Source organism: Trichoplusia ni, unplaced genomic scaffold (assembly GCF_003590095.1).
Source record: "Trichoplusia ni isolate ovarian cell line Hi5 unplaced genomic scaffold, tn1 tig00003647, whole genome shotgun sequence".
In the NCBI taxonomy this organism is placed as follows: Eukaryota; Metazoa; Arthropoda; class Insecta; order Lepidoptera; family Noctuidae; genus Trichoplusia; species Trichoplusia ni.
In genome coordinates, this window is record NW_020800433.1 from 34,726 (window position 1) to 59,740 (window position 25,015).

The following is a 25,015-nucleotide window of genomic DNA, read 5'->3' on the forward strand; positions in this document are numbered from 1 at the left end:
CAAGCTATGTAGGGGTCGGATTCCATTCATACCGGATTAAGCGGCCTGTCTGACCTCCTCTGCCCATTTTCAAGGGCTACCGCAGAAGGTGTCATAATAGCTTTTAATTTAATTTTAAAATATATATGTAAAACAATTTTCGATCGATCCATTATTTAATATGCCTTCTGAGTTGTCAAGCGCGGATCCACTATTGTGGGCACGATGGGCATGCCCACAACCCTCATAAAATTTTAACGTCACACTTCCACAGTCAGTAGTAATTTATTTTATTATCATCTCCTTTGTAAGAATGCTCTATATCGATCACAAGCGAGTTAAAACTCTGACTCGTATTTGACCAATATTCGGGTGGCTGTGACCACAACCTTTTTTGAGGGCTGGATCCGCGCCTGTGAGTTGTTCCAATAATAATTGCCAAAGGGAATATTGGACGTTTCAACGTTTTGGCTTATAAGAAAAGATTCAGATAAAAACGCCCTTTTTCCAGGTCCATGAAGACTTTTTTATAAATGGGTGTAGTGTCAGCACCTAGCACCTAATACTTCGATATGTTTAAAAACAAACATTTCAGAATGAGCCACTCTTGGCAGCGTGGGATGGTAGCGAAATGTTCCTTTTACTGTTTGACCCAATAAGCGCAATTTGTTACATACGAGTTCAAATGTTAATTTACTGCAGGTTGGCCCGCTCGCAGCACCACATTGATGGCCGGCTGTATGTAGCACGAAAGTCAAATGAGTATTAAGGAATGTGAATGTTTATAGGTGTTACTCAATGCAGAAGCTTCACTTGCCATGCATAGATTAGGCGCACTTCTGACCAGAATTATTCGTATTACCCGCTATCGATTTTCATAACAATGCTCGTAAGCAGGTAGTTCAACAATACGTTGTTGATTAAAACGCTTAAGTATATTACTCAGTCGTGTTGGTTTACTTGTGATTGATTTCATCTAACCAATCGTTTCCGATACGATACGCTTGCTTGTTTCGCAGTGTTTATTGTGTAGGTGCGCGATTCCATATAATGTTTCATGACAGAGAGCCGCGTTGCGGATGTAGTTTGTAGTGTGATCAAAGCACTTAGTGACAATCTGTCAGTGCATCATTGTTTACGGTTTGTGTCTACGCGAAGTGGGAATAATTGACCCCTGACCCGCCGCAAGGCCCATAATGTGGAAACACCAGGAAGGTAGGCGAGAATCGGAGCCTATTTCTACGAACCGGTTGATTTATACATTTATACATGCGATTACCATTTGTGTTATCTGGGACACGGTGTTCTATAACAGCTTTAGTAATCACCACCCTGCCTAATTGTCGTATGGACATAATTGTATAATGTTTGCATAATTTAACAGTATAATTAATTACCCTTTTAAATCAATATTTTCCATATTTTATTATCTTCTTAACTTCTTAGAAATTTATCTTAGGTTAACGGTAGTAATAATCTCTGAAATATATGTCAACTTTCAGCGTTTTTAACGAGTGATATCTAAAAACAGCTAATCACTCGCTCAGTGCTGAAAGTAGTTATCGATCCTTATCGATGTTTAATAAACTATTAAACGCCTAATACCTATAAGTTACAGCTTCGCTCGGCACATAACGAGGCTGCGGCAACTCACTCGGGTTCGATAAAAGATTACGCTCATGCTTCAGGACACGATTGACGCGCCCTTGATTGACAATTAACTAACGAGGTCGTAGGAAGATTCTTCGAGCCCGATGTAGACTCATCCGAAAAAGCTTCACTAGTGACGCCTCGTGCAACGTATAGCTCCATGCCCGTTGTCTTAGTCACAATTGATTGGTGTACATATCCGGCACGCATCACACTCAGCCTCACAGTTCCAGCGACTACGAGACAGGCCCGCGGCCGTGGCTTGTCTTTGCACTCCAATGTGATATAAATCAGGAGACAAAATCGAATAATACAAGTGACAGTAGAATAATTTGACGATAACACAAAAATAACTATGAGAGAATTAAACGTGCTACGTACGACATTAAGCAGATTCCATCTCAGGATTCCGGGCAGACGCGAGGTGAGTGTCATAATTTAGTGTTAACCAGGTGTGCGAACTAATACGCGCAGCATTTGTCAGCGGCGGAGATTTACTATAGTTGCAACCAATAGTAAAGAGACGCGTACCTGTGTAAATAAATAACAACCGCTCGGGTAAGCATTAATGAGTAACCCGATGCCGCTCCGTGGAGCTACGGTGTTTCTAAAGAGTGTTTGTGAGGTCTCAATGAGCTTTGTAACGAGCTACTTAACAGCTCCTAATAAGGAAATCATGCACAAAGAGCTGAACATGAACAGAATATTATACAAGTACCTACCTGTATCTGTCTATGTTTGTCTGATTTTTGAGCGAGACTGTAAGACTGTGATAGATGCAGCAATTCCGAAGTCAGGTATAGGCTTATATCAAAAAATTTAATGACCTATCTGCATCTCAAAGTTAAAATAATTGAATATGTCCTTAACTTAGGTTCATTAAATATTCCACGATTACATGCTTTCGTAAGTTTCACCAAGGACAAGTTCAGCGATGCGATTGCCGTTTTAAATAAAAACTTTCAAACCCGCCTTGTATAATTAGCCGCCACACGAAATAACCTTTGACTTCCCAAAGTCTTGTTTTGCTTCCAATAGCTAAACTGTTATGTAATCAGAAACCAAAAATGTGTAACTTTAACTATTACAATAATGTAATTTCTCAACAAAAATGAATTAATAGTAGTCACACATACCTATAGGATACAGAATCGTTAAACATTCCTGCGGTGGAATGGTTACGTCATAAGTGATATACCGAAGAGCAATACTTTCAGGTGAGCAGATAGTTCTTTTTCAATCCAAAATAACATTAGAACGTTACTATAGGCAGACAGCTGTGATCACAAATTATATGCTGACACTTTGACGATTTCAGTACCATTATGAGATGCTCATTCTTCTTTTAAATAGAGTACGTTAATGTTGGGCATCACATCAACATCACAATACACCTCTAAAGAATTAACTTCTTCCTAAAACTGAAATATAAAAGAAACAAATGCGAGTCGGACTCGCGACACTGAGGGTTCCGCACAAATAGGCTAAAAAGTATTTGCTAACCACCGAATACATTCAAAACCGTAACGAAACGTTGCTGACTCTTGAAATTTCACCGTTTCCCTAAAATAGCTAAATGACCTATTTTTTATATTTGTCAATGATTTACATACTATTAGATATTATTAAAAAGCACCTCTCATATTATAACAAAAAAAAAATCTTCGAATTATTGGCATTAGGTAGCACATCATCAAACACATCCGCATTCTAAATAATCGCAAACATAACATATCTAGGGACACAGTTTCAAACAATTTGCTAACAATACAATTACTTTTATGAACTTTTCGCAGTAATAACCGTGTTTCGGATCATAAAAAACGCCAAGGCTCTATTAAGCCAAATTGCAGAAAGGTTGAAATTCATCACGAACATTACTGAGGTAACATCTCGGAGAATTTCAAAACTTACATTAGAAATCTGTTAGTTCAATTAAGCTATATGGATAGCCTTAAAATTTAAGTGTTACTTAGTTACATCAAATATGTTATAAGTTCTTATACAATACCAGCATCAAACTACATACACATGTACTTAAAAATATATCCAGTTCAAAGTTAGGTCCTGGATTAACCTGAGGAACGATATCTGTGTTTGCTGTATATGACTATTGCCCAGTAAAAAAATCGGAATAAGTCTTTTAACAAGTCGGTACGTATCAACATCCAGAACATAAAATAAGAGTTAACTTTCCTGAAAGCATAATGCACACCCGCAACGCTAGCTCCCAATCTAACCGGAATCAACTGAGAACCATGTTACGGACGCGATTTCTAACTAACGTTCACAAACACAACCCAATTTAATATGAAGTTCAGAAGTAGTCAGTAACTAAACCCCTGAAATTTGGATACCTTAATTTCAGTAGCATAGTAAAAACGAAAGTATGACTGGTACTTTTTCAGTTCGAAAATAAGCTTTATCAATCCATGCATAAGGTTTCCTGCCTACTAAAATGCCAACAAGTATTAAAGTCCAATGATTCGTTGCATTCGCTTGCCATTATGAATTACAGCAGAATATTAGATTGGTGAGAACAATGTTTGTTTGTGATCTCTATAACAAAACACAAACAAAACGTATCATTATCTTAATTGTATGGAATGTATGAGACATGAGCCATATGCCACCACCGCCTCAGTTCACTTCGAATTCATTGAAGCGTTAGATCCGGAACTATCCAGTCCTATCCGCTTTGAGGAAGCTGGTGGCGGCATTAAACCGGCTTATTCCGCCCTTAAATTGGCTTGCGTGACGGCGGCGACGCGATATGACTGTTGCTTGTACAGTTGTACTCAATTTAATTCATAATCGTAATGATACGATACTGTTGCAAGATTTGGACGTTTGTTCCAATAATGCTGTAATAGTATTATAATGCTCTTGCCGTTTACAGACTCAAAGACTTTTTGGATTTCTTGGATCCATGTAGCCTGTCGGACTGAGTTAATTTCAATTAATTTTAATTTAAAAAGAAACTTCGCGCAGTTCATTTTAATAATATTAGCATCTATAGACGGCTGTGCCCAGAGCTGGGCATAGGCCTCTTCCCGTAACATCACGCAAGCTCACTGCGGATGTAAGATATTTGGAAGTTCACTTTCTTTTATGATTCACAAACTATTCAAAGAACACGAACTTAGCACCAATTATTTAATCAACCAATTCAGCCTATCGACGTCCACTGCTAGACATGGGCAGGCTCCCACAACTTCGCATACGTAGATCTAAATATGGTCAGTACATATATCTACGAGTACAGCTACATAACAGACTAATAAAGACGTAAGTAGGTATATTACTATTACCAATAGCCAATTATGTTACAAAAAAACAAATGAAAGGAAATCCTTTCTTCTCATGCATAATTATAATATCAGAATTTAGAAATATTCAAGTCATAAATACATATTCATTAGTAAGTCTATTGAATTGGTATTTGGCAAAATGTTACGTATTTATTTTACATATCGCAGAAATATTATAGTCCGCTGACATTAAGTTAGATATTGCACGGAAAAGTGCGCATTACGATAACGAAGGATGACCAGGGACGCGATTTTTAAAAAGAAAGTGACTGTATTGGCCCTCTTAATTAAAAATCTGCTTGATTGGTTAACCAATACAAGGTAATCAGAACGACCACCGTAAATGCTGCAAATACGTCATAACTATAATAGACTATACGGATACCCGAGTGGTATAGGTCACTTCGCAAAGTGTGCGCGACGTTTTGCCGGTTCGATCCTCGTTTCGGGCTGGCACATGTGTGTGTGCCACAAACGCCTGATCTGAGTCTGGGTGTCTTTGTGTATGTGACTTGAATGTTCGTACCCTATCAAATTCCTTAATTAGAAGTTATTCTATTTGTTCACCAAAGCTGCTTTGGTGATACACAAGCTAAATTGCAAAACAAGAAAATTGATATAGGACTCCAACAAGTGGTGTGGCATTACATATCCTAGGATAAGTGCAATTTATTAGCGTATTCGCAGATAAACAATTTATTGGTTGTTAGTTTTTCATTATCCTTCATTAGCAGACTAATTACGGCAATTTTTAACAATTTAGAAGACAATTGAAACTGTTGTGTTCTTAATTAAAAAAATACTGAAGGAACTGGCATTATTTGTTGTGGACCGTCAGCCGCCGTCGGTATCGGCCCACACAACGATTAAGTAATTACCCATAAAACATACACTCAGATATTCTATAGCAAATGAGAAATAAAGGTTAAAAATTTGGGGCTAGGTAATTAAGAATGGATGCCCGGCTTTTTGTGTAAGATGCAAGAGTCATAACGAACTAAAGATAATACGTAACAAAACAGCGAATTGAATATCTTGTTTCATAACTGCAAAACATATTATTGAATCACAGTAATTAAGAATCTTAACTTCTTAGAATTTCGTAAATTTAACATTATTGTGTTATTTAGCGTATACTTATATTATTTTTGTGTTAGACACTTGTTTAGTATGGTATAGCCACACACACGCAAGTATTACTTACATGTTGCATAATTAGTGGTGAATGCAAATTTACTTTGCCTCTGTAATTAGTTAGATAACGATCCTACTACAAAAAATCGGCAAAGGTCGAAATTCCAGAAATAGCCGGCTGTATTGATCTCAGATGAGCAGTAGCATCATGACGCCTAGCAATATTTTTTTTAATGATAAAAAAGACACGAGTTAAAAAGCGCCCATATACTTAATATAAATACCTAAATAAGAAAACACAAAATGTTATCCAAGTTCACGTCGACCCACGCAAACTATAAATGTATGTCAAGTCGAAGAAATTAGGATATTGTGGTGCTGGTAACTGCTGGGCCAGAAGCCTTTCACTCCGAGTACCTACTGTTGTAATGTTATGACTTGTTTAGATGAACGTATGGAAGATTAATTTGACTTCAGTAACATCATGCAATGATGCACATGCCATAAATTTTACCACATCGTTATGCCAATGCTCAGACATAAACGTCATGAAACAACAAGTATGCGTAAACTTTAATGACAAGTACATTCTTACATTTTATTTTAAACACAATCATGCCTTTTATATTGAAAAAAAATATTCCTAGTATCCTTCAAATCGTAATCTCATCGATTCTAACCCTTTTATGTGTTTCAGGCTATTGCTCTTACACTATTATGCTGGAGTTCAAGTTTAATATCAGCCGCGTCAGCATCGCCAAACATAACGAAAAGTAGGAAATTAGATTTAATTGCATCTCAAAATGAAACTGTGGCAGAGGTTCTATTCCACTGGGAGGACTACAGCGTGCTGGCAGCCATGCTCATAATATCCTGCTTGATCGGCGTGTTTTACGGATACTTCGGGGAAAAGCAGACCACTGGTGACGACTTCCTTCTGGGTGGCTCCGCTATGGGCACATTCCCCATGGCCCTGAGCCTCGCCGCAAGGTCAGACAGACTGCCATCAATATCACATTAATGAAATACCGTTTAGTCGAGACTAAAGATTATTTAATTGCTTACAGTTTCATCACAGCTATAGAGTTATTAGGAAATCCCGCAGAGATGTACATGGCTGGCGCACAGTTCTGGATGATTTGCGTCGCGTTTGTGCTGGTCGTGCCCATTGCGAGCCACCTCTATCTGCCAGTTTTCATGAGACTACGATTGACGTCGTGTTACGAGTATTTGGTATGTTAATTCTGCAATGAATATTCAAACAAAACCTAAGTTGAATCGTAGCCTTGTATTGATGCGCTTTATTATGAGGAATATAAACAATTAGAACCAAAGTGATTGGCAGTCATTAAAGGTGTGACAGATAACTTTGCGGGTCAGACATGAATCTCTGGAACAAATTAACAATTTGTGATAGAATTGGCATTTACTAAATACACTTTTTACTTATTTTTTAATTGAAATAAGTAGGTGTTTATGTCAAAAATTATGTTATTTGTTGGTCGTCCGGGAGCAAGACGGGTCGATGATATAGTAAAGGCCTCGGGTCGAGTCTGGATGAGGCTGGCACAGTACCCTAGAAACTGGCACGAGAAAAGGGAAGTCTGTGCCTCGCAGTGGGAGGAGAAAAGCTGCGAATGATGATGAGTCCTTATGTTTTATAACACTGCGCTGCGCTTCATCAATTTTGTTACAATTACTTCTTGACATGTTCAATAAAATGTAATCATATGTCTTATATCTATGATCTAGTAATTCATGCTTTATTTACAGGAAGTACGGTTCTGCAAGTCAATCCGCGTGTATGCCAGTGCATTGTACTTGATGCAGATGATACTGTACACGGCCGTCGCGGTGTATGCGCCTGCGCTTGCGCTCTCCGATGGTAACTATACATTACCACACTTATAATTACACCTGTTCAATAGAATTCTCGATTCGTATTTAATTTAACTGATAAGTTTGTTGACTATGTAACAATTACTACTGAGTGCAGCATAATTTTAGGCTATTTTTCACTAAAACAGCATTAAATACACAGCAACCTACGATCGTGACATTATTAATGTCACCATTGTAGCGCCACGATGGAGATCCTACCGAATGAAGGACTCTGTTAAAATGTCTGAAGAAAGCTTGGAAATGGATTTGGACATGAAAAATCTTATATACATTTATTAAATGTGTACATTATGTACACATATACGTATGCATATACTTAATGTATACATTCTTACGTATACATGTAGGTATTAAATGTGTGCATTTGTCGATGGCTCAAGATTATGACCGCAAAACACTCACAGGCGCGTAGCGATAAAATACTAAACTTAATACAACATACTTATTAAAATAATTTATACTTTATTCTTCAAAGGTCATTAATAGGTCAGGATTGTCCAGTTTTCAAAAAAAAATATGACAGAAAGTCTAGACCTTGAACGGTCTTATTATAAGCACATATATAATAAAATGTTTCTAGCGATTCTAACTGAATAAAACGGCGCAATGTTTTGAAAGTGATGCTTTCGATTTCATTTGCATCGAAACAGTCAATGTCAATAGAAATTTTGCAATAATTTAACTCTGTAACCAACTAACCACATAGGGGTCAGGTATGCGGAGTGCTCCTGTCATATCCAAACAGTATTCAATGTCGATGCGTTCATTTTATGCGTCATTCTATCGACTTTGTATGATAACCGACTCCTAAACAAAACTGTTTAAATTGGCTCATGGCTTTTGATAACGTGGACTACCACAGAAAACTTGAAGGGAGGGAGTGTATATTAAAAGTAGTTATTAGGAAAATGACTTTTGCGCAACAAGGAGGAGGGATTTTAAATCGAAGCTTACGCAAAAGTATTGGTATGAAGATCAAATAGAATTTGCAGACAGCCGTCATAAAACGGTTAGAATTTAATTACTGTATCGACTAATGAAGTGTCGGTTTATTATCGAGAACATGAAGGCCCTTGAAAATGCATAAAATAACTTATTCAGCGACGTAAAACATGCAAGCTCTTGACTCGTAATAAACCGATTATTTATTTAGTAATAACGATCACTAGTGATGTACGATTATCGATTCGGCAACTGTGCCTACTTAATATTTATAGAGTGGTACTACAAAGTATGCAATACTGCCGAAAATCAACATTAGAATTAAAATTCGAATGGCGTGCAACCAGCGATAGTATTTGTTACATCACGTCTCTAAACACGCTCGGCGCCTGCATACTTGCATATTATAATGTATTATCCTTGAACCTGCGAATAAGTAAAATAGCTGTGTAAAAAAAACCCTATTTTTTTTATTTATAATTTTATTCGAAAAAAAAATCCAGCCACTCTACTAGGAGATCTTTATTCATCTCATTACAAGTATATTGCACCTAATGTTAATAGTCAATCTAAGAATCATCATCTTCAACAAGTTATTTGGTCCTTCTCCACACTGGTATAATACTAATTTATATTTAAAAGCTAGATAAGACTAGTTTAGGAATGCCATATTCAAATATACATTTACGTTACAATTCCATTACCTACGATGTTTTTTTAATTATTGTTGTCCTAAGTACCTACCGGATATAAACATAGTCCTAAAGTGTCTAGGTTCAATAAAAAAACGCATTTTGGTAACCATATGTAAATAAATAGATAATTAAACATAAATAATATACAAACAGGCAATATTTAGTTCTGCAGTGAAAGTGTCTACATACCTACCTACGTATAAAAATAGCTTCTATGTTTAAATTATATTTGGATATCGCTGAGATACCAAAGTGCGAATGGTATAAACAACCACAGGTTAGCTAACGATCCTTTAGCAACGGCGGTAAACCAAAAAAGAGAGGCATTTGCCATACCATGAGGCCGATTAAAAGGCTCGTGAATGATGGTAACATGCATAGCTGCATAATTACCTCATTTTAATTAGTTGTTGATTTAGAAATCTTACAAGATATTACAGTGATTATGTGAAAGTAGCAATAATTGGCTTTAATTGAATGTAATTATCTATAAAAATATATGTGTTAAATGTATGTGTTAGTACTATCCACGACTTAGAGAAACTTAGCTGAGAAGTAAAAACGGAACAATATTACCAACAAGGTTATATTGTTGCGTTTTGCACTCGTACTCGTTTAATATTGTATGCCAGAAGATTATGTCTAAATGTATAGTAGGCTAACATAGAGCTAGCTTAAATCAATTTGGAACCACGGTTGTCAGCAAATCCTTTTCGCCCCAATCCCATCAAAAGGACTCTGATAGTTTGTCCATTAAGAATTCAGCAAACCCATATTCTCTTGAAATGGAAGTCGCATGTAGTCGCTAGTTTTTAATGCCGAAGCCGCAAGTATATCATATACATATCATTAAAATAACACATAAGATGCGTAATACTGCGTACCCTGAAAAAGGGAACGTTGTAGCAAAGCGGTGATTTTACCCATTAGGTACTTATGCATATGTCCAGCACTACTCCCCATTGTTTCAGTGCGACTAAAGCACCTTTTGTGTTCTGTCGCAATGGAGAATCAAAAAAGCAAATAGATCAAACCAGGGCAAGTAAGCAAGTATGTAAGTATCTACTGACGTTCGTTATTCAGTAGCCTTATTCAGATTCGACCAATTATTTATTTATCAGGGATTTTACCAGATGTATTATTATAGACGTAAATTATCAGCAAGGTTCGTAAAATATTGGTAAAAAACCTTTCACTACACCACTGGTCGTACTTCTGGTGACCTAATATTTAGACACGATTGCCTTGCTTTTGTCACGAAATCCAATTAATTGATAAAGTACAACAATTAACTGTTTACACAAAAATAACTCCATGTTTTTTTACCTTTACAAACAAACACAACGTATTTAGATGTAAAGAGCAATCTTTAAATTCCTGCTGAGAGATTGCTGCTATTATAATAAGCATTAAAAGAAGTTAGACTCTGGCTATAAAAAAACATAAGCAATAAATATTCCGTGTTAACTTTTATATACAACATTGCAAAACGATCAGATATTCAACAAACACATGTGTTGGTAAATTCATCGTTATTTTATTGCTTTGTCTATATCGGCTGATGCATCGGTCGTCGGTTTGAATAGAACCGTGCCAACTAAGGTGCACCGATGTCACTATGCACTTCAGAGTGCCGGCACAAATTATGATACTGCATAAATTATGTAACTCCACCATGAAGTCAAGTATGGAATATATAATGACATATAATGAGCCATAGAAGCAATTTTGGCTATTGGTGTCAAACGTTTTATTGAGTCATTACATTATTCAAATAACTAAATCATTCGTAATAGGTACTACTGATGACACTTTTGTAAAAAAGAAACTTTTAGGAAGACAACAGTTTCAGTGACGTTAACGATATTGTTTTAAGTAGGAAACGTTTATTTGTATCATTAGGTTATCTTGCAAAACTAACACAGCCGCTGTAGCATTGCGTATTTGCAATTTTCTCTGGGAACTTTGGTCGAAGCTACAGTCACGAGTTAAGTTATGCGATCAAAGTCGGCGAGCAATCCATCGCTAGGTCAGTTATTATTGACAAAAGCCCGAACCTTCACGACGTAACTAAATTATGGCAGTTATATAACTAAAATTACAACAAGCAGTTATTGAAGTAATGTGGGCTACATACCTATATTTTACTGCTACAGTTAAATGATCGGACTGAGTTTATTAGTTTTAGTTATTCTTTCAACTATTGATTTACCCAACTATATAGACACTGGCTAATTCGCCTTAGTACTTAATAAGTTTCTTTATTTTTTTCAGTAACCGGACTAAACACCTATCTCGCTGTTTCCTTAGTATACATCGTATGCATATTCTACGCAACGCAGGTTAGTAATTTAAATAAAAAATATATAAACCTTAAACGGAAGGATGACCCTTCACGTTCATCCGAAAAGAGGCAGCTCCTAGAAACGGCGAGCTACGGGTTCGATTCCTTCCAAAAATTAAGGTGAATCAAAATACATGTTTCTCTGAATCTCTGATCTGAAATTATATTAAACCCCATGATCCTGTGACAAATGCACAAAAATAAAAGGAAACATTGATGTTCTATTACAGGTAACATCCAAGTAACATTTACACATCCATACCTAGATACGTACGGTATGGATACCTTAGTGTTATCTTTTAGTAAAAGTATTGTTTGATTGTGCAGGGAGGAATGAAAGCTGTCATAATGACGGACTCGTTTCAATCTGCGGTGCTCGTCGGGTCACTGGCGGCAGTTCTAGCCATGTCGTCATCACAAGTGGGAGGCTTCGACGTGGTGTGGGAGCACGCCTGGCGTACAGATAGACTGCACTTTTTCGAGTAATTACTACCTTTATTTGCCAAGCCAAAGCTGCAATAGCTTTTCCTCTAATAGATTACAACATGCCGTTATACATCTAAGTCAGTAGTACCACAAAACTAAGTAATAATAAAGTTTAAACCCGGTTCTGTTGTTTAAATACAGATTCTACGTAATATCTATGGGTCCTAACCCATTAAATTTTAAAGAAACCAAGAAAAACAAAAAAAGGGTCACGATTTGGTCCAATAAAGAAAAACCGCAACAATATTATTTGAAGTTCAGCTCTTATTAGTGGACAATGTAATTGGTACCCTTGTTTTTATTTATTCTTGTCATTCTAGCATGAACCCGGATCCCACAGTGCGGCACTCCTTTTGGTCTGTGGTCATCGGTGGCACCATGTACTGGGCGAGCATGTTCTGCGCTAACCAGGCGTCTGTCCAAAAATACCTATCAGTGGAAAGAATCGCGCAAGTCAGAGTGGCGTTATGGGTGTCGGCCTTCGGACTGATCGCAATTTACTCGGTGAATTTCATCACCGGCGCTGTTCTTGCCGTACACTACTCAAACTGTGATCCAATTCAGGTAAACACGTAGCTGGTTAACATATTCCTTCTCGGACACGTAGACGTTACGCATTACAAAACACGGTCCCTTGTTCATGACTAAATAGATGCATTCTGTTTATACTTTGTTTCGAAATATCTAAAGAAACCTCTGCCCCGGTAGTAAAATGATTAAAAAGATACAGAACAGAGATACAATTGCGACTGAATTTGATCTGAATGATCATGAACTTCCTTAGTCCTATGAGTCCTATGAACTAAAGCACCCAAGCGCTTCTCGGGCCCGTACTGGTGGGGACAAACCGTACGAACCCTGGAAGTACATACATACCTATAGCTACCTAAAGTCTTCTATAAAATTAAATTAATTGATAATTGATTCTATAAAATTAAATAAATAAATATAAACTATTACCTCAGGCCGGCGTGATCAACGCTTCCGACCGACTTCTTCCCCTGTTCGTGGTGAAGCAGCTGGGTGGATCGAGAGGAATACCGGGGTTTTTTGTCGCAGGAATTTTCGCTGCGAGTCTCGGGTAAACAATGCCAAATTCACTACACACACTTTCTGTTCAACATTGAAAGTACCTAATGTCCACACACTTTCTGTTCAACATTGAAAGTACCTAATGTCCGAGTTTAAAAACGGCGCATTTGATGCGCTGGCTAGCTGAGCTTATCGAGAATCGACACTGCTACACATGAAAGCATCCTGCAAACTGACGCAAATGGCGATGATGAACCAGAATTGGGATGTAACTAGAAAAGTCCAGTTGGAATACCGGTTTCAATTTGAGGGAATCATTTGTAAACTGAAATCCTAATTTATTTGATGGATACATTCCCGCTATGAACAAAACAGCTGCACAGATATCAAATTCAATGTGTTCGAATATTCTAACTACATTTTCATGGGAACTTAATAATAAAAGGATTTATTTTTATAGTAGGTAGGTAACTATGGTGAGGATGATCCAAGCGTGAGATTATCGCAGCATGATTGAAAAAGGAATTTATGTTTTGTTTACGTAAATCAATATCAAATCGACGCAAAACAAAAAAATATAATTACGTCTAAGTTTCTAGTCCTCATCCCTGGTTCCTTGGTACATCATTTAATCAGCTCTTCTCTATATTACAACGTATGTTCTCAATATAATCTGTAAATTATTTCAGCACCGTAGCATCAGCATTAAATTCTCTGGCAGCCATACTATGTCAAGATCTCGCGTCGGGGCTTCTGGGGATAACTATGCCAGAAAACAAAGGAGCAACAGTAAGTTACCAAAATGGCAATTGCAAGGCCAATGGCCTTGTGTCCGTTATAATTTATTACAATCAAACAGGTTGGAATATAATATATTGTTATTTTTTTTTGTAGATTGCTCGGTGGGTATGCCTGGCTTGCGGGATGGTTTCCTTCGGCCTTGTTTTCGCTGTAGAACGACTTGGCCCCGTGCTTCAACTAGCGCTTTCCTTCAACGGGATGGCAGGCGGTGTGGCGCTAGGATTATTTTCACTCGGCATGTTCTTCCCATGGGCTAATGCTAAGGTTCTTATTTTATTTTTAGTGCGTGAAGAAGTATTTAAGTACGAGTACATATTAATTCAATAATGTATTTCTCTACCGGATTCTTCAGAACTTGGATTAGACCAACACATGATGGTTTTTATCCAGTAGGTACCTATTTTATTATTTTCGCAACACGCAGGGAGCAGTGGCTGGCGGTGTATTTGGCCTAGTGTTGGTGGTGGCGGCGGGAGGAGGAGCGCAGTTGGCACAGCTCCCGATGCCGCGCCTGCCTGCCTCCACAGACGGTTGTGTGGCCCCCTACAACATGACCACGCACATGACCATGAACCTCTCGTAAGTCCAGTCTTTCTTAAAAGGCTGATAGACCTTAACGATTTCCAAATGCCGGTAGCCGATACATCTATTGCTATCTTTCTACATTTATCAAGGCACCCAGTGAGTTTGTTTTTGTCTTCGAGAGAAGCCTTCAACTCTCTCTAGAATTTTAAGTTTGACGATGTACATACATAGTAAACTTGCCGATACTGGACAGTCCAGCAACAAGTAGTTGCCAACTGCCATATTATTTAAAACCCAAATTGATTTAAATTTTCTCTGTTTCAGTGAAAACCACGACGATGCAGTATTTTGGTTGTTCCGCGTATCCTATCTATGGTATTCCGGCCTGGGTTGCGCTGCAACTTTAGTGGCAGGCCTGATAGTGTCGGTTTTAACTGGCGTCACTGACCCAGCTAACGTACCTATAGACCTTATATCGCCACCGATCATCACACTACTTAATTCACTGCCGAAGAGATTTAAGGTAGAGTATATTCCTTTAGACTAAATAATGAACCTTATTTTTATGACGCTGTTTTAAAATTGATATGATAAATTGAAAAATATGACAGTTTGAAAATTAATAAAAATAGATACTAAATGAAAGATCTTATTCCTACTGATAAACCGTTTACTTTACACTAGCGAGCTTTAAGAATCCCCACTCGTCTTGGTTCTGAGCGTCGTCGCAGTTCAAGCGTGCGTCCCCCGAGCATGGCAGACGACAAAGATACACGGCGTCGGCGTAGACTGTCGGAGATGGCTGGAGGCGTCTTCTACAGCGACGCTCCCACCCTTACTCGGGGCTATGATAACTTCGCCCTCGGCCTCGACCCCGAAAAACCCCCACCGGATGACCACAACCGATCCAACAGTATTAAACTTGAACTTACTTCCGAAAGTCACTTGCCGGAAACATCCACATGTTAAATCCTTGAAGTACTTAGATTAAAGTAGATAGAAATTTTGTAGGTAGACATAAGAACAACATCTAGTACCTTTCAAACGATTAGTATTATACATATATTTAGATATCGCTACCGATTAAGTATATCGAATAATCAGATTGAATACGGGCATAATTTTAGGTGGCCGGAGTATGAAACCAGCTAATGGCTTTTATCTAATTACAATAAATCGTCTAGTTAACACGATACGATAAGTAATTTTACGCAATTAACGCAATCAAGAGTTTTTACACTATTGCGGGCAAATAGTGATACAATAGTTGGAAAGCGTTATGCACTGGCTCTTGACATAGCTGTATTTAAAAAATGACTTACCTTACCTACATGTTTAATATTATTTGTTTTTATCGAAGTCATTATCCGTATCACTATTGGGCACAATTAACGACTTTACTCATTAAAACTTGATTTAAATGACATACTCTGAAAAAATTAAAACCAGGCTCAGTTTAAATATTCGTAATGTGTACATTTCAAGGTGGTGGCATGGTATGACTGACACACACTAAAATCTTAAATTGGATTGCGCATTAGAAAATTAGTAAATTATATTTATTCTAGAGTGGTAGGTCCCACAGTACATGTAAAAAAAAACAACTGACTTTAAATATTTTTTATTATATCAAACAAGGCTCCCTTGACAAATTGTCACTTATCTTTTAATATGACAATCTTTACTTTAGGTACACGTTGGAATAATTGAATGGAGTTTTCAATATAAGTACACACTTATTACATAATATCGTCATATCAAATGCGTAGCTAGTAAAAGCTCTTAAGTATTCCAACATTGAATACCCTTTACAATCAAGTCATTTCCTAACAATGTACGAATCACAATATTTCTGTAGAGTAGGTACTGAAATGAAACACCCGTAGTAATTGTGTTATACTGTAGATTAGACACACTCTTTCCAACCTTGCAAGTGTTATTGGATAATGTACTTAAATTCTGTTTCAATTTAAAACTTAATATGTATTAGTGATAGTTCAAACCGACAAGCGCTAAATGTCGCAATATTTTTAATGGTACTTTTATGAAATATCAAACTAAAATGTAATTATGTATTGTTAAAACTGAATGAGAATATAATTTAATTAAGTAGTTTTATAATTTGACACTATGTATTAATTTATGTCTTTACAATTGTGGCATATAAATAAAATGTATATTTATTGTTTATCTTTTACATTATCATTTTTAAGAATCACTCATAAATAACTTGAAAGCAGAACAAAGATGAAACTTAAAGTGTATTTGTCAAGTACCTAGTTTTTGGTACACTTCTTCAACATTTGCACTTGTTTATGATAAAGTTACATTAATTGGAAATTATATTATTTTATAATACAATGCTAAAATCATTTAACCTGCCTTCCAGGTGCATGATTACAACATAAAATTTAAAATAAACTAACATAAATTTGGGCCAATAAGAGATGTCTCCGCTTAACAATATTAAATAGGCATACAATAAAACAATTTTATCATTTCACGATAATAAATCTTGGTGTTGCTGTGACTGTTGTTGGTGTATTTCTTGCATGGTCGAGACAGGGAGAGTGGCACTTACTGTTATAGACGGCATCCCTGGCAGTGAGACAGGCGTGACCACTGGAAGTCCCGTAGACAAAGGCGGCGGGAGGATGGGCGCCTGGGCAAAGTTATTCATATCGAAAGTTGGAACTAAGTTTGGTGCACTCTGAGTATATGCTGGAGTAGGTACTTGAGATGCCGTGTAGTTCTGCATCATCGGTATGTAGGGCTGTGGTTGATTCATAGGAATACCAGGTAAATTGGGCAATGGAGCTGGAGGTTGCATATTAGATACAGAGGGTATGCTTCCCAAATTAGTCAATGTTGCATCTGCTAAGTCTGTAACACAAAATAAAATAAAATCAATACTAGTTGGAAGATGATTAAAAATAAATTGTTATCACTAAATTATTATAAACCAAAACTCACTGCTTGAATAGGCTGCCATATTAGATACCACAGATTGTGTTTGAGACGTAGGTTGCTGTGATGAGATTATTTGCTGTGCTTGTGGCTGCTGAGGCATAACAGGGCTGCCAGCATTAGTACCAGGAACATAGGATCCTGGATTTACCATTGGAACACCTGACAGGAATGGTGGTGGTGTAGTTACAGGGTACTCCACTTGTGGTGATGGTTGTGGTGCATTCATCAATGGAGTCTCATCATTTATGTTCATATTCTGAACACCAGCTACTAAGTTCTGTGGAGTGTTTACTGTTTGTGCCTTCTGGAAATATATTTTATATTAGAATTCAATTAAGTAATTATCATTTCTTAACTAAATTAATATGTGCATTTTATTTACATAGCTGTATAGTTTAAGCATAATATATATAGTTTGATCTAGAGGCTAGACTATTTACACGTTTTCTACAGTTCTATTTGGATCCTGATTCTAAACATACTGATGTTGTTGTTTACCCTAGGTGTAGTACTTACATATGCTTGCTGAGCTGGCAAAGTTTGGGCACTTCTTATTGGAATTCTATGCAAGTACCCATAGCCTATTCCACATCCAAGACTACCTTCACCACCCCAATTGTGATTTGGTGTAATATGCACTTCACGGCAAGTATCATCATTTACATTATACACATAAAGCTTCAGAGCTCTGCCTTCATGGGCCTCAATCAATGTAAATAGATCTTCACTCTCATGCATAATAGAGTCTGCTCCTATTATGTAATCGGAAAATGGCCTTAGACCAGCTAATTCTGCAGGTGATGATGGATGAACTTCCTGAAATAGAGTAAGCATAATGTCATAAAATGAAGAACTCAAAAAGAGCTTTAAAAATATGAATATTCTGTTGTTACACATACCAACACATGCCAAACATTTTCATTAGCTCCTTCAAAGGAACAAAATCTGATGCTAACACCAAGTAAACCCTGACCACCCCAGTTTGCACTAGGAGCAATCATTACTTCCCTCACAGTTTGAGTTTTACTACTGTAAACTAACATTTTTATTGTTTTTTCAACATTATTTTTTAACAGTTCCTTTAGGGTGTCATTATCCTGGTCCAGTCTAATGTTTTCTATAGCTACGATAAAGTCGAAAAATGCTTCAAGGTTTGCTTTTTGACCTGGAGACCCGTCTTGGACCTGAAAAGCAAAAATAGGTCTATAGAAACAGGAGCGATATCTAACATAATGATTTTGTTAATTTAACAACACAAACCCGTAAAACATGATATCCTTCAGAGCCGCCTCCTGGCACTTCAGTACTGTGGGAGGAACCCATTGGAAATGGTAAAAATATACAAATGCCTTATAGCGGCTATCTAATATTATATTGTATTAATATTGTCTTTTTTGTTGAATTAAAAACCTTTACAACCGCAACAATTTTGGCATTGACATTTCTATTACGTGGCATACAGAATGTACAGCACTGGTCTAATAGTGACGTTCATAAACCACTAAACCTTAGTATGAAAAATAATCTATGAAATTATTTTAAAACGTTAATTTTCCTACAGCGAATATTATATTATTCACGGTTTTTTTTTAAACAAAGAAATATCTTCTGTGTGTGGTTGTCCCTGCCATGGTCTGCATAGACTTCGATCGAAGTAGTACCCCTCTACACCCCCCTACAAGTAGGTACACCACCTTGTTATGAAATGTCATCTGTGAATTTTATGTTTTAATTCTAATAAAAATAAAAAGTGATACACTGTTTTGTACCATGCACGAAATAATCGTCAACTATATAAATTAATATAATAAGTCTGCTTTGTGTTCATCGGGTAAGTCGATATTATGTATTCAGTCCCTGTGATAGTAATAAATGTCAAAAAAATAGAAACCTTAGTTCCATCCGAAAAAAATAATTATATATTATATCCGTACTAATAGTATGTAGTTGATTCCTTAACATTTAGTTCTACATGTTTTCGGAAGGTTCGAATCCTTTCCAGAAAAATACATTGCATTCAAATTGTGTCACTTGCTGTTTGACTCACACATCCGAGACCTTGCAAGTAAATTATATAGTGTAATTTTCAAGTTCAAAGGTAAGCCTAATCCTAATGAATACAAGTATCACATATTTTATCCAATTAGATCCATCCAGTATTAAAAATGAATGATCTTTTTACCAGAAGACAATGAAAAATAAAAAACTACCTACTGTATTGAATCAAATACGATTAATCTAAACCGAAGTATAAAAATAAAATCAGTTGATTTTGGGGCTAGAATACACATTATTTGGGTTTAATTTGATTTAGTGTTTTCAATTAGTCTAAATATAGCCTCAATTACTTACTAGTATCTAATAATAATAATATAAAACATCATTGAAGTAACTAAATAAGATGGTTATTAAAATTTTTTTTTTTATTGTAGAAAAAAAAAATTGTTATAATGGCAGAATGGAAACAACTGATAACTGAGTGGCTAAATGAGTATGCTGCATTACAAGAAAATGAAATAAAGAGTTTTGCTGCTGAACATGAACACAATCATGAAATAGCAACCACCATATTCAACCTGTTCTATGCTGAAGAAGAGAGTGAAGCAGCTACACCAGTTACCCCACCCACATGTTGTAGTAAGTTACAAAGTGAGCCACAAAATGAGCAGGTAAATTATAAATTTAACACCTATTTCAACGAGTAATATTTCAACACCTAATATTGACTAAACAGCTTATAATTGTAATCAACAACCACAATCATCACACAAGTCACTGCCAGATAAAGCTTATAAGTGCCATTACTCTCTCTGTCATGTACCAGCCTTAATCAGTTAGTAAATGATAGTGATGTATACATATTTTCATACTTTTCCAGATATTAGAGAATGTTTGTACCCAGCTATTCAGCTTCTACAGGTCAAAAGAGGTTGAGTTACAAAGATTCACTCTACAGTTTGTTCCCACCCTTATTTATAACTATCTAAGTTCTGTAGCTCAAGGAAACAAGAAGACATGTCGCTGCATAGAAACTTTATTGATTGGTAAAACTCTTGAAATATATAATATTAACTTAATTTCAAACATGTATCATAAAATAATTGGCATGTTTGTTTCACAGGATTGTATAACTATGAAGTGGTGGATGAATCTGGAAAACCTAAAGTGGTGTCCTTTAGACTACCATCACTGGCCCAATCTTCTATATACCATGAAGTAAATATTTTAGTTATTTTATCCAAATTCTTTGCCAAATTTATATCATACTATATAATTTTAAATTGGGCAAATTTTAACAATTCCAGCCTCTATCATTGGGATCCCAGTTTCTAACAGAGAGTGCATTAAGGAGATGGGAGGACTGCAACACTAAACTAGTGAGTTGGGGACCCCTGCCTCAAGTTGAAGTCATCAATGCACAAAATCGTTTGAGAGTCATGTCAGCATTGCTCTTCATATACAACCGTCAGTTGAGTTTGCTGCCTAAACTGGCTTTACGTCATTTCTGCATTGCTAGTTCTAGGTAAACATAGTAAAAGTTTTGTGTATTAATTATCAACCAATCAATAATGATTCAAAACACAAATGTATGTTTTTTTTTTCATGATACCAGGATAGTAACGCAAGGATTTAATAAGAAAACCAGTGGTTCATCAGGAAAACAAATATCGAGAATACCAGTGACTTCTAATTTCTTATTGGAAATGATAGAAGGCTGTTACTTTGCCATGTTTAATGAATTTTACACATTGGCCTATCAAGCTGTGAAAGATATTGACCAAAGAGCAAAATATGAACTGTTTCCAGATGTGATGTTGGTATCCAGTGCTGTGATAAACTCCTTAAAAAATAACCCTTCAGGTAACAATATCTAATTAAATATGGTGTCGACTGTAACATTATCTTCTTTTTAATTTCTACAGTTGCAATATCACTCCTATGTTTGATTACAGGCCAACCAATGGATGGTCCTATGGGTATCAGTGTAGCATTGTCTCCGGCTACCACTACAGTCACTATGTCTAAGTCAATGATTACTAACGCATCATTCCGCACGAAGAAGTTACCTGGTAAGCAACATATTTACGAACTTTTTTTGCAAATCTTCAGAACAAAATCAACACCAATATTGTAAATAAATTGATAGCCTGGATTTCTTTTTCGTCGTAGTTTTTAGATTATACATATGCCTATAATATTATTTTATTTGTTTATTTCATTGTTTCTGGTTTACATACAGATGAACATAACTGTATGCTGCCAAATGCATGCTCCTCGCCTCGTACTTTGGATTGTAGCTTGTGGATTAAAAACATTTGTATGTGTTGTAGCATTATTAATGCTATCGTAATATACAATTAAAAATCACCTTCAGTCATCAGATGGAACAAAAAATATTGTAAAAGAAATAAACATTTTTAAATTAAATATCTTTGTACAGATATTTATTGATGAGGTATTTTAGGAAAATAGATCATGGCATTGCTACAACTAGAAACACTGCACTCTTCACAATACTAAAAAAGACACGTGACGTCCAGAGCCGGATTAAGCGCCGTTATTATTTTACAATTATTTCATATCCTTTTAACATTATAATTTTCATTATTTGCCATTTGATTGTGTTCTAACGATGGTGCAAGGGAAATATATATTCTTCGTTTAAGTAAAAACTGAGACAGGCAAAACAAAATTATTTATTTCAAAAGGTACCTTTTTGATTTTTAATCCGCCCCTGGTACCAACTAATTTAAAAATCATACACAAGACCTACCATCGTCCTCTACGTAGGTCCGTGTGTAAGTTAACGACATATATAAGCACAACATTGCTTCCATAAAACCTATAGTCACACTTGTATGTGCTTGCAGATCGAAGGCTTATTTCATTCTTGAACTCCAGATGATACTTAAGAAACCGTTAACTTAAATCTCTAAGCTTTCCTAACGTCACTGTTACATTAATAATTTTTGTGAATTAAAATCACAGGTATGCTGATCAAAATTTAATAATAGACCCACATTATTATAACCCATAAATTCTAGCTTAATTAGTTGGTAGATAGTACTTCAGCAAGCTACAAACCATCGTCTGTACACTGCAATTTTTTTACTTTCAGTCATCATTATTATGTTTACCACTAATCCAAAACATGACAATAAAATAAGCATTGCAATGGTACAATTGTACATCACACATAACATTTATCATTACAACTTCTATTAGAGAAACTTTGTAACATTGTTAAATGTTAACATTTAAATTTAATTACAGATGACATTCCTATACAAGCTGGACAAGTAGTACCAACAGACTCAGCAGACATGCTTACTTCAATTATTGAAGAGTGTGAAGCGGAAGCCGCCCCCATACAGCGGGGTGCTGCCGTCCGGAATTCCAAACCAAAACTAAGCTCGTTCCCAGTACTAGGCAAAAAGGCGAAGGATGGAAAAGAAAAAGGTGCTGCTATGGCCGAAAAAAAGGTTACTCTCAAGGAGTCTTCTAAAGGTATATGGAACTCACTTAGCGGCGGCGGGGGTGATATGGTAGATGCGCAGCAAAAGACAAATGTTAACGATAATTCCTCCGAAGCCAATGGTAGTATGAAAGATGAAAAGATTTCAATGACTTCTATACTTAATAGTACTGAAAATTCAGACACTCGTTCTCAGGTTACTACTGACTCTCTTGACATGGAAACAACCCCGCGTTTCGCGGCTATGCAAGTCAGTTCCGTGTAACTGATTGTCCATCTTTTATGACCTCCAAACTTTAATGGTTATGCATATTACTTTTATCATGTAATGTGGTACTTAATGTTTCAAGGTGGTAGTATAGTAATTTAACATGCCAACATTCCTATTGTGGAGAACCTTGATGTTAAAAGTATGGTTACGGTAAACGAGTTAAATAATATATTCAAATAGGCTTGTTATTGATTCCAATATATTTTCTTTAGTTACCTAATTACAGAAATAATGTCTATCAAACGTGTTATAAATTGTTGTTTTTAATATATAACAAAATTTATCAGGTAATAAAAGTCTTCAGTATTTTTTATAGCTTTTATTTAACCTTTGAAAAAAAAAATGTTTGCTATCTAATTTTAAAATATTTTTAACCATGCCATGCTTGTCCTGCCTTTCTGGTTGGGTTCAATAAATTAAATGATTTCTATCAGACTAATTATCACACTTTTCCTACAAACTCTGAATCATGCGGCATACCCTAACCTTATCTCGGGTTTGTCAACTCAAAAATGATTCTTGCTTGCTTGCTTCTGATGCCGAGTTGAGGTTTTTTTTTTTTAATAATATAATAATATTAAACAGACTAATTATCACTATTCCTACGAACTGAATCATGTCATTAGCTTATCTTGGCTGTGTGAACTCTAAGAGGTTACATTATCATTATTGTTCAAAAACATCACAATATTATACATTCTGATCGTCGATGGTTCGTACCATCTTCGTCTTTATTACTAAAGCTTAGATCTTACAGAAATGAAGTGTATTCTTGCATTAGGTGTTTTCGTGTTAATAGCCATATCGTCATGTGTGGCCAGTGATCTCTTAGTTGGAAATAGTATTAATGGTCACTTAATATGGCAACAAAAGGCGGAATATATGGGAATTCCGTTTAAGAAGAGAGTTAAAGAAGCGTTCTTTTCAGATCCCGGGCTGAATGTGATTAAGGTATGGGTGATAATTTTTTCCATGGCTTCATAAAACTTACTAAAATCTTGTACGTAAAACTTTTGTAGTTTCGCAATAGATGTGGGTTAAAATAACAACTAGAGACTTTAGTTAGCGACCGCTTAATTTCTCTATTGTAAGGCATTCGGTTGCTGTATTGTCCTTGATTCCTTGTATTTTCGGAATAAATGGGTATTTATTGTAATTCCAGGCTATTATAGCGAGGGACTTAGACCACTCACAGGCAAGCGCAACCATAACAGCTGGTGGTGTCGGTTTCACTTTTGTTAATCTTCGCTTCAAGAGTGAACGAGGCAGCGGACTTAATTATGTTATTGAACTGTATGCTTAAATTTAAGCATATTTTTAATGTAGCTTGAATTTAAAGCTTGCATATTGTTAAAAATACATACTTAAATAAATAAAAAATGCCTATCTTGACTAAGTATACTCCTACCTGCCAAGCTATATTTCCCTATGTGGTATAACAGTATGGACAGTGCATTTGAATATTTGCATTAATAGGTATGTATGATACGATACCTA

The 25,015-nt window shown here is 36.1% G+C and overlaps 3 protein-coding genes across 5 annotated transcripts; 2 read left to right on the forward strand and 1 right to left on the reverse strand.

The window, feature by feature from the left end:
• Nucleotides 1-605: 605 nt before the first annotated feature.
• Nucleotides 606-16,528, forward strand: LOC113508007 (sodium-coupled monocarboxylate transporter 2). Of its 3 annotated transcripts, none has more exons than XM_026890948.1 (14): nucleotides 606-1,194; nucleotides 1,592-2,053; nucleotides 6,772-7,064; nucleotides 7,142-7,307; nucleotides 7,848-7,959; nucleotides 11,888-11,955; nucleotides 12,285-12,439; nucleotides 12,764-13,007; nucleotides 13,409-13,524; nucleotides 14,165-14,264; nucleotides 14,370-14,540; nucleotides 14,701-14,855; nucleotides 15,126-15,324; nucleotides 15,486-16,528. In XM_026890948.1, the coding sequence occupies exons 2-14, from the start codon at nucleotides 1,985-1,987 to the stop codon at nucleotides 15,768-15,770; spliced, it is 2,133 nt and encodes a 710-aa protein (XP_026746749.1). In that variant the 5' UTR covers nucleotides 606-1,194; nucleotides 1,592-1,984; the 3' UTR covers nucleotides 15,771-16,528. The 3 variants fall into 3 exon arrangements, with proteins under 3 accessions (XP_026746749.1, XP_026746748.1, XP_026746750.1); XM_026890947.1 differs by having other exon boundaries at nucleotides 1,598-2,053; XM_026890949.1 differs by having other exon boundaries at nucleotides 1,668-2,053.
• Nucleotides 16,529-16,980: 452 nt separating this feature from the next.
• LOC113508010 (Golgi reassembly-stacking protein 2) lies at nucleotides 16,981-19,232 on the reverse strand. Its single transcript, XM_026890951.1, has 5 exons — nucleotides 19,032-19,232; nucleotides 18,671-18,955; nucleotides 18,288-18,587; nucleotides 17,775-18,075; nucleotides 16,981-17,684 (listed from the first exon to the last, which is right to left on the reverse strand). The coding sequence occupies exons 1-5, from the start codon at nucleotides 19,092-19,094 to the stop codon at nucleotides 17,302-17,304; spliced, it is 1,332 nt and encodes a 443-aa protein (XP_026746752.1). The 5' UTR covers nucleotides 19,095-19,232; the 3' UTR covers nucleotides 16,981-17,301.
• A 198-nt stretch (nucleotides 19,233-19,430) lies between these two features.
• On the forward strand, nucleotides 19,431-23,827 carry LOC113508009 (hyccin). Its single transcript, XM_026890950.1, has 8 exons — nucleotides 19,431-19,602; nucleotides 20,205-20,440; nucleotides 20,650-20,815; nucleotides 20,893-20,987; nucleotides 21,077-21,294; nucleotides 21,385-21,632; nucleotides 21,725-21,841; nucleotides 23,046-23,827. The coding sequence occupies exons 2-8, from the start codon at nucleotides 20,222-20,224 to the stop codon at nucleotides 23,510-23,512; spliced, it is 1,530 nt and encodes a 509-aa protein (XP_026746751.1). The 5' UTR covers nucleotides 19,431-19,602; nucleotides 20,205-20,221; the 3' UTR covers nucleotides 23,513-23,827.
• Nucleotides 23,828-25,015: the final 1,188 nt, after the last annotated feature.

Bases quoted from the DNA above. Each gene is read 5' to 3' on its own strand.
- LOC113508007 (XM_026890948.1), top strand. From the start codon at position 1,985: ATGAGAGAATTAAACGTGCTACGTACGACATTAAGCAGATTCCATCTC. The intron at 7,960-11,887 runs GTAACTATACAT...TATTTTTTTCAG, and splicing joins TGCGCTTGCGCTCTCCGATG to TAACCGGACTAAACACCTAT. The intron at 12,440-12,763 runs GTAATTACTACC...TTGTCATTCTAG, and splicing joins GATAGACTGCACTTTTTCGA to CATGAACCCGGATCCCACAG.
- LOC113508010 (XM_026890951.1), bottom strand. From the start codon at position 19,094: ATGGGTTCCTCCCACAGTACTGAAGTGCCAGGAGGCGGCTCTGAAGGA. The intron at 18,956-19,031 runs GTTTGTGTTGTT...TTTGCTTTTCAG, and splicing joins AAGGATATCATGTTTTACGG to GTCCAAGACGGGTCTCCAGG. The intron at 18,076-18,287 runs GTAAGTACTACA...ATATATTTCCAG, and splicing joins TGCCAGCTCAGCAAGCATAT to AAGGCACAAACAGTAAACAC.
- LOC113508009 (XM_026890950.1), top strand. From the start codon at position 20,222: ATGGCAGAATGGAAACAACTGATAACTGAGTGGCTAAATGAGTATGCT. The intron at 20,988-21,076 runs GTAAATATTTTA...TAACAATTCCAG, and splicing joins AATCTTCTATATACCATGAA to CCTCTATCATTGGGATCCCA. The intron at 21,295-21,384 runs GTAAACATAGTA...TCATGATACCAG, and splicing joins TTCTGCATTGCTAGTTCTAG to GATAGTAACGCAAGGATTTA.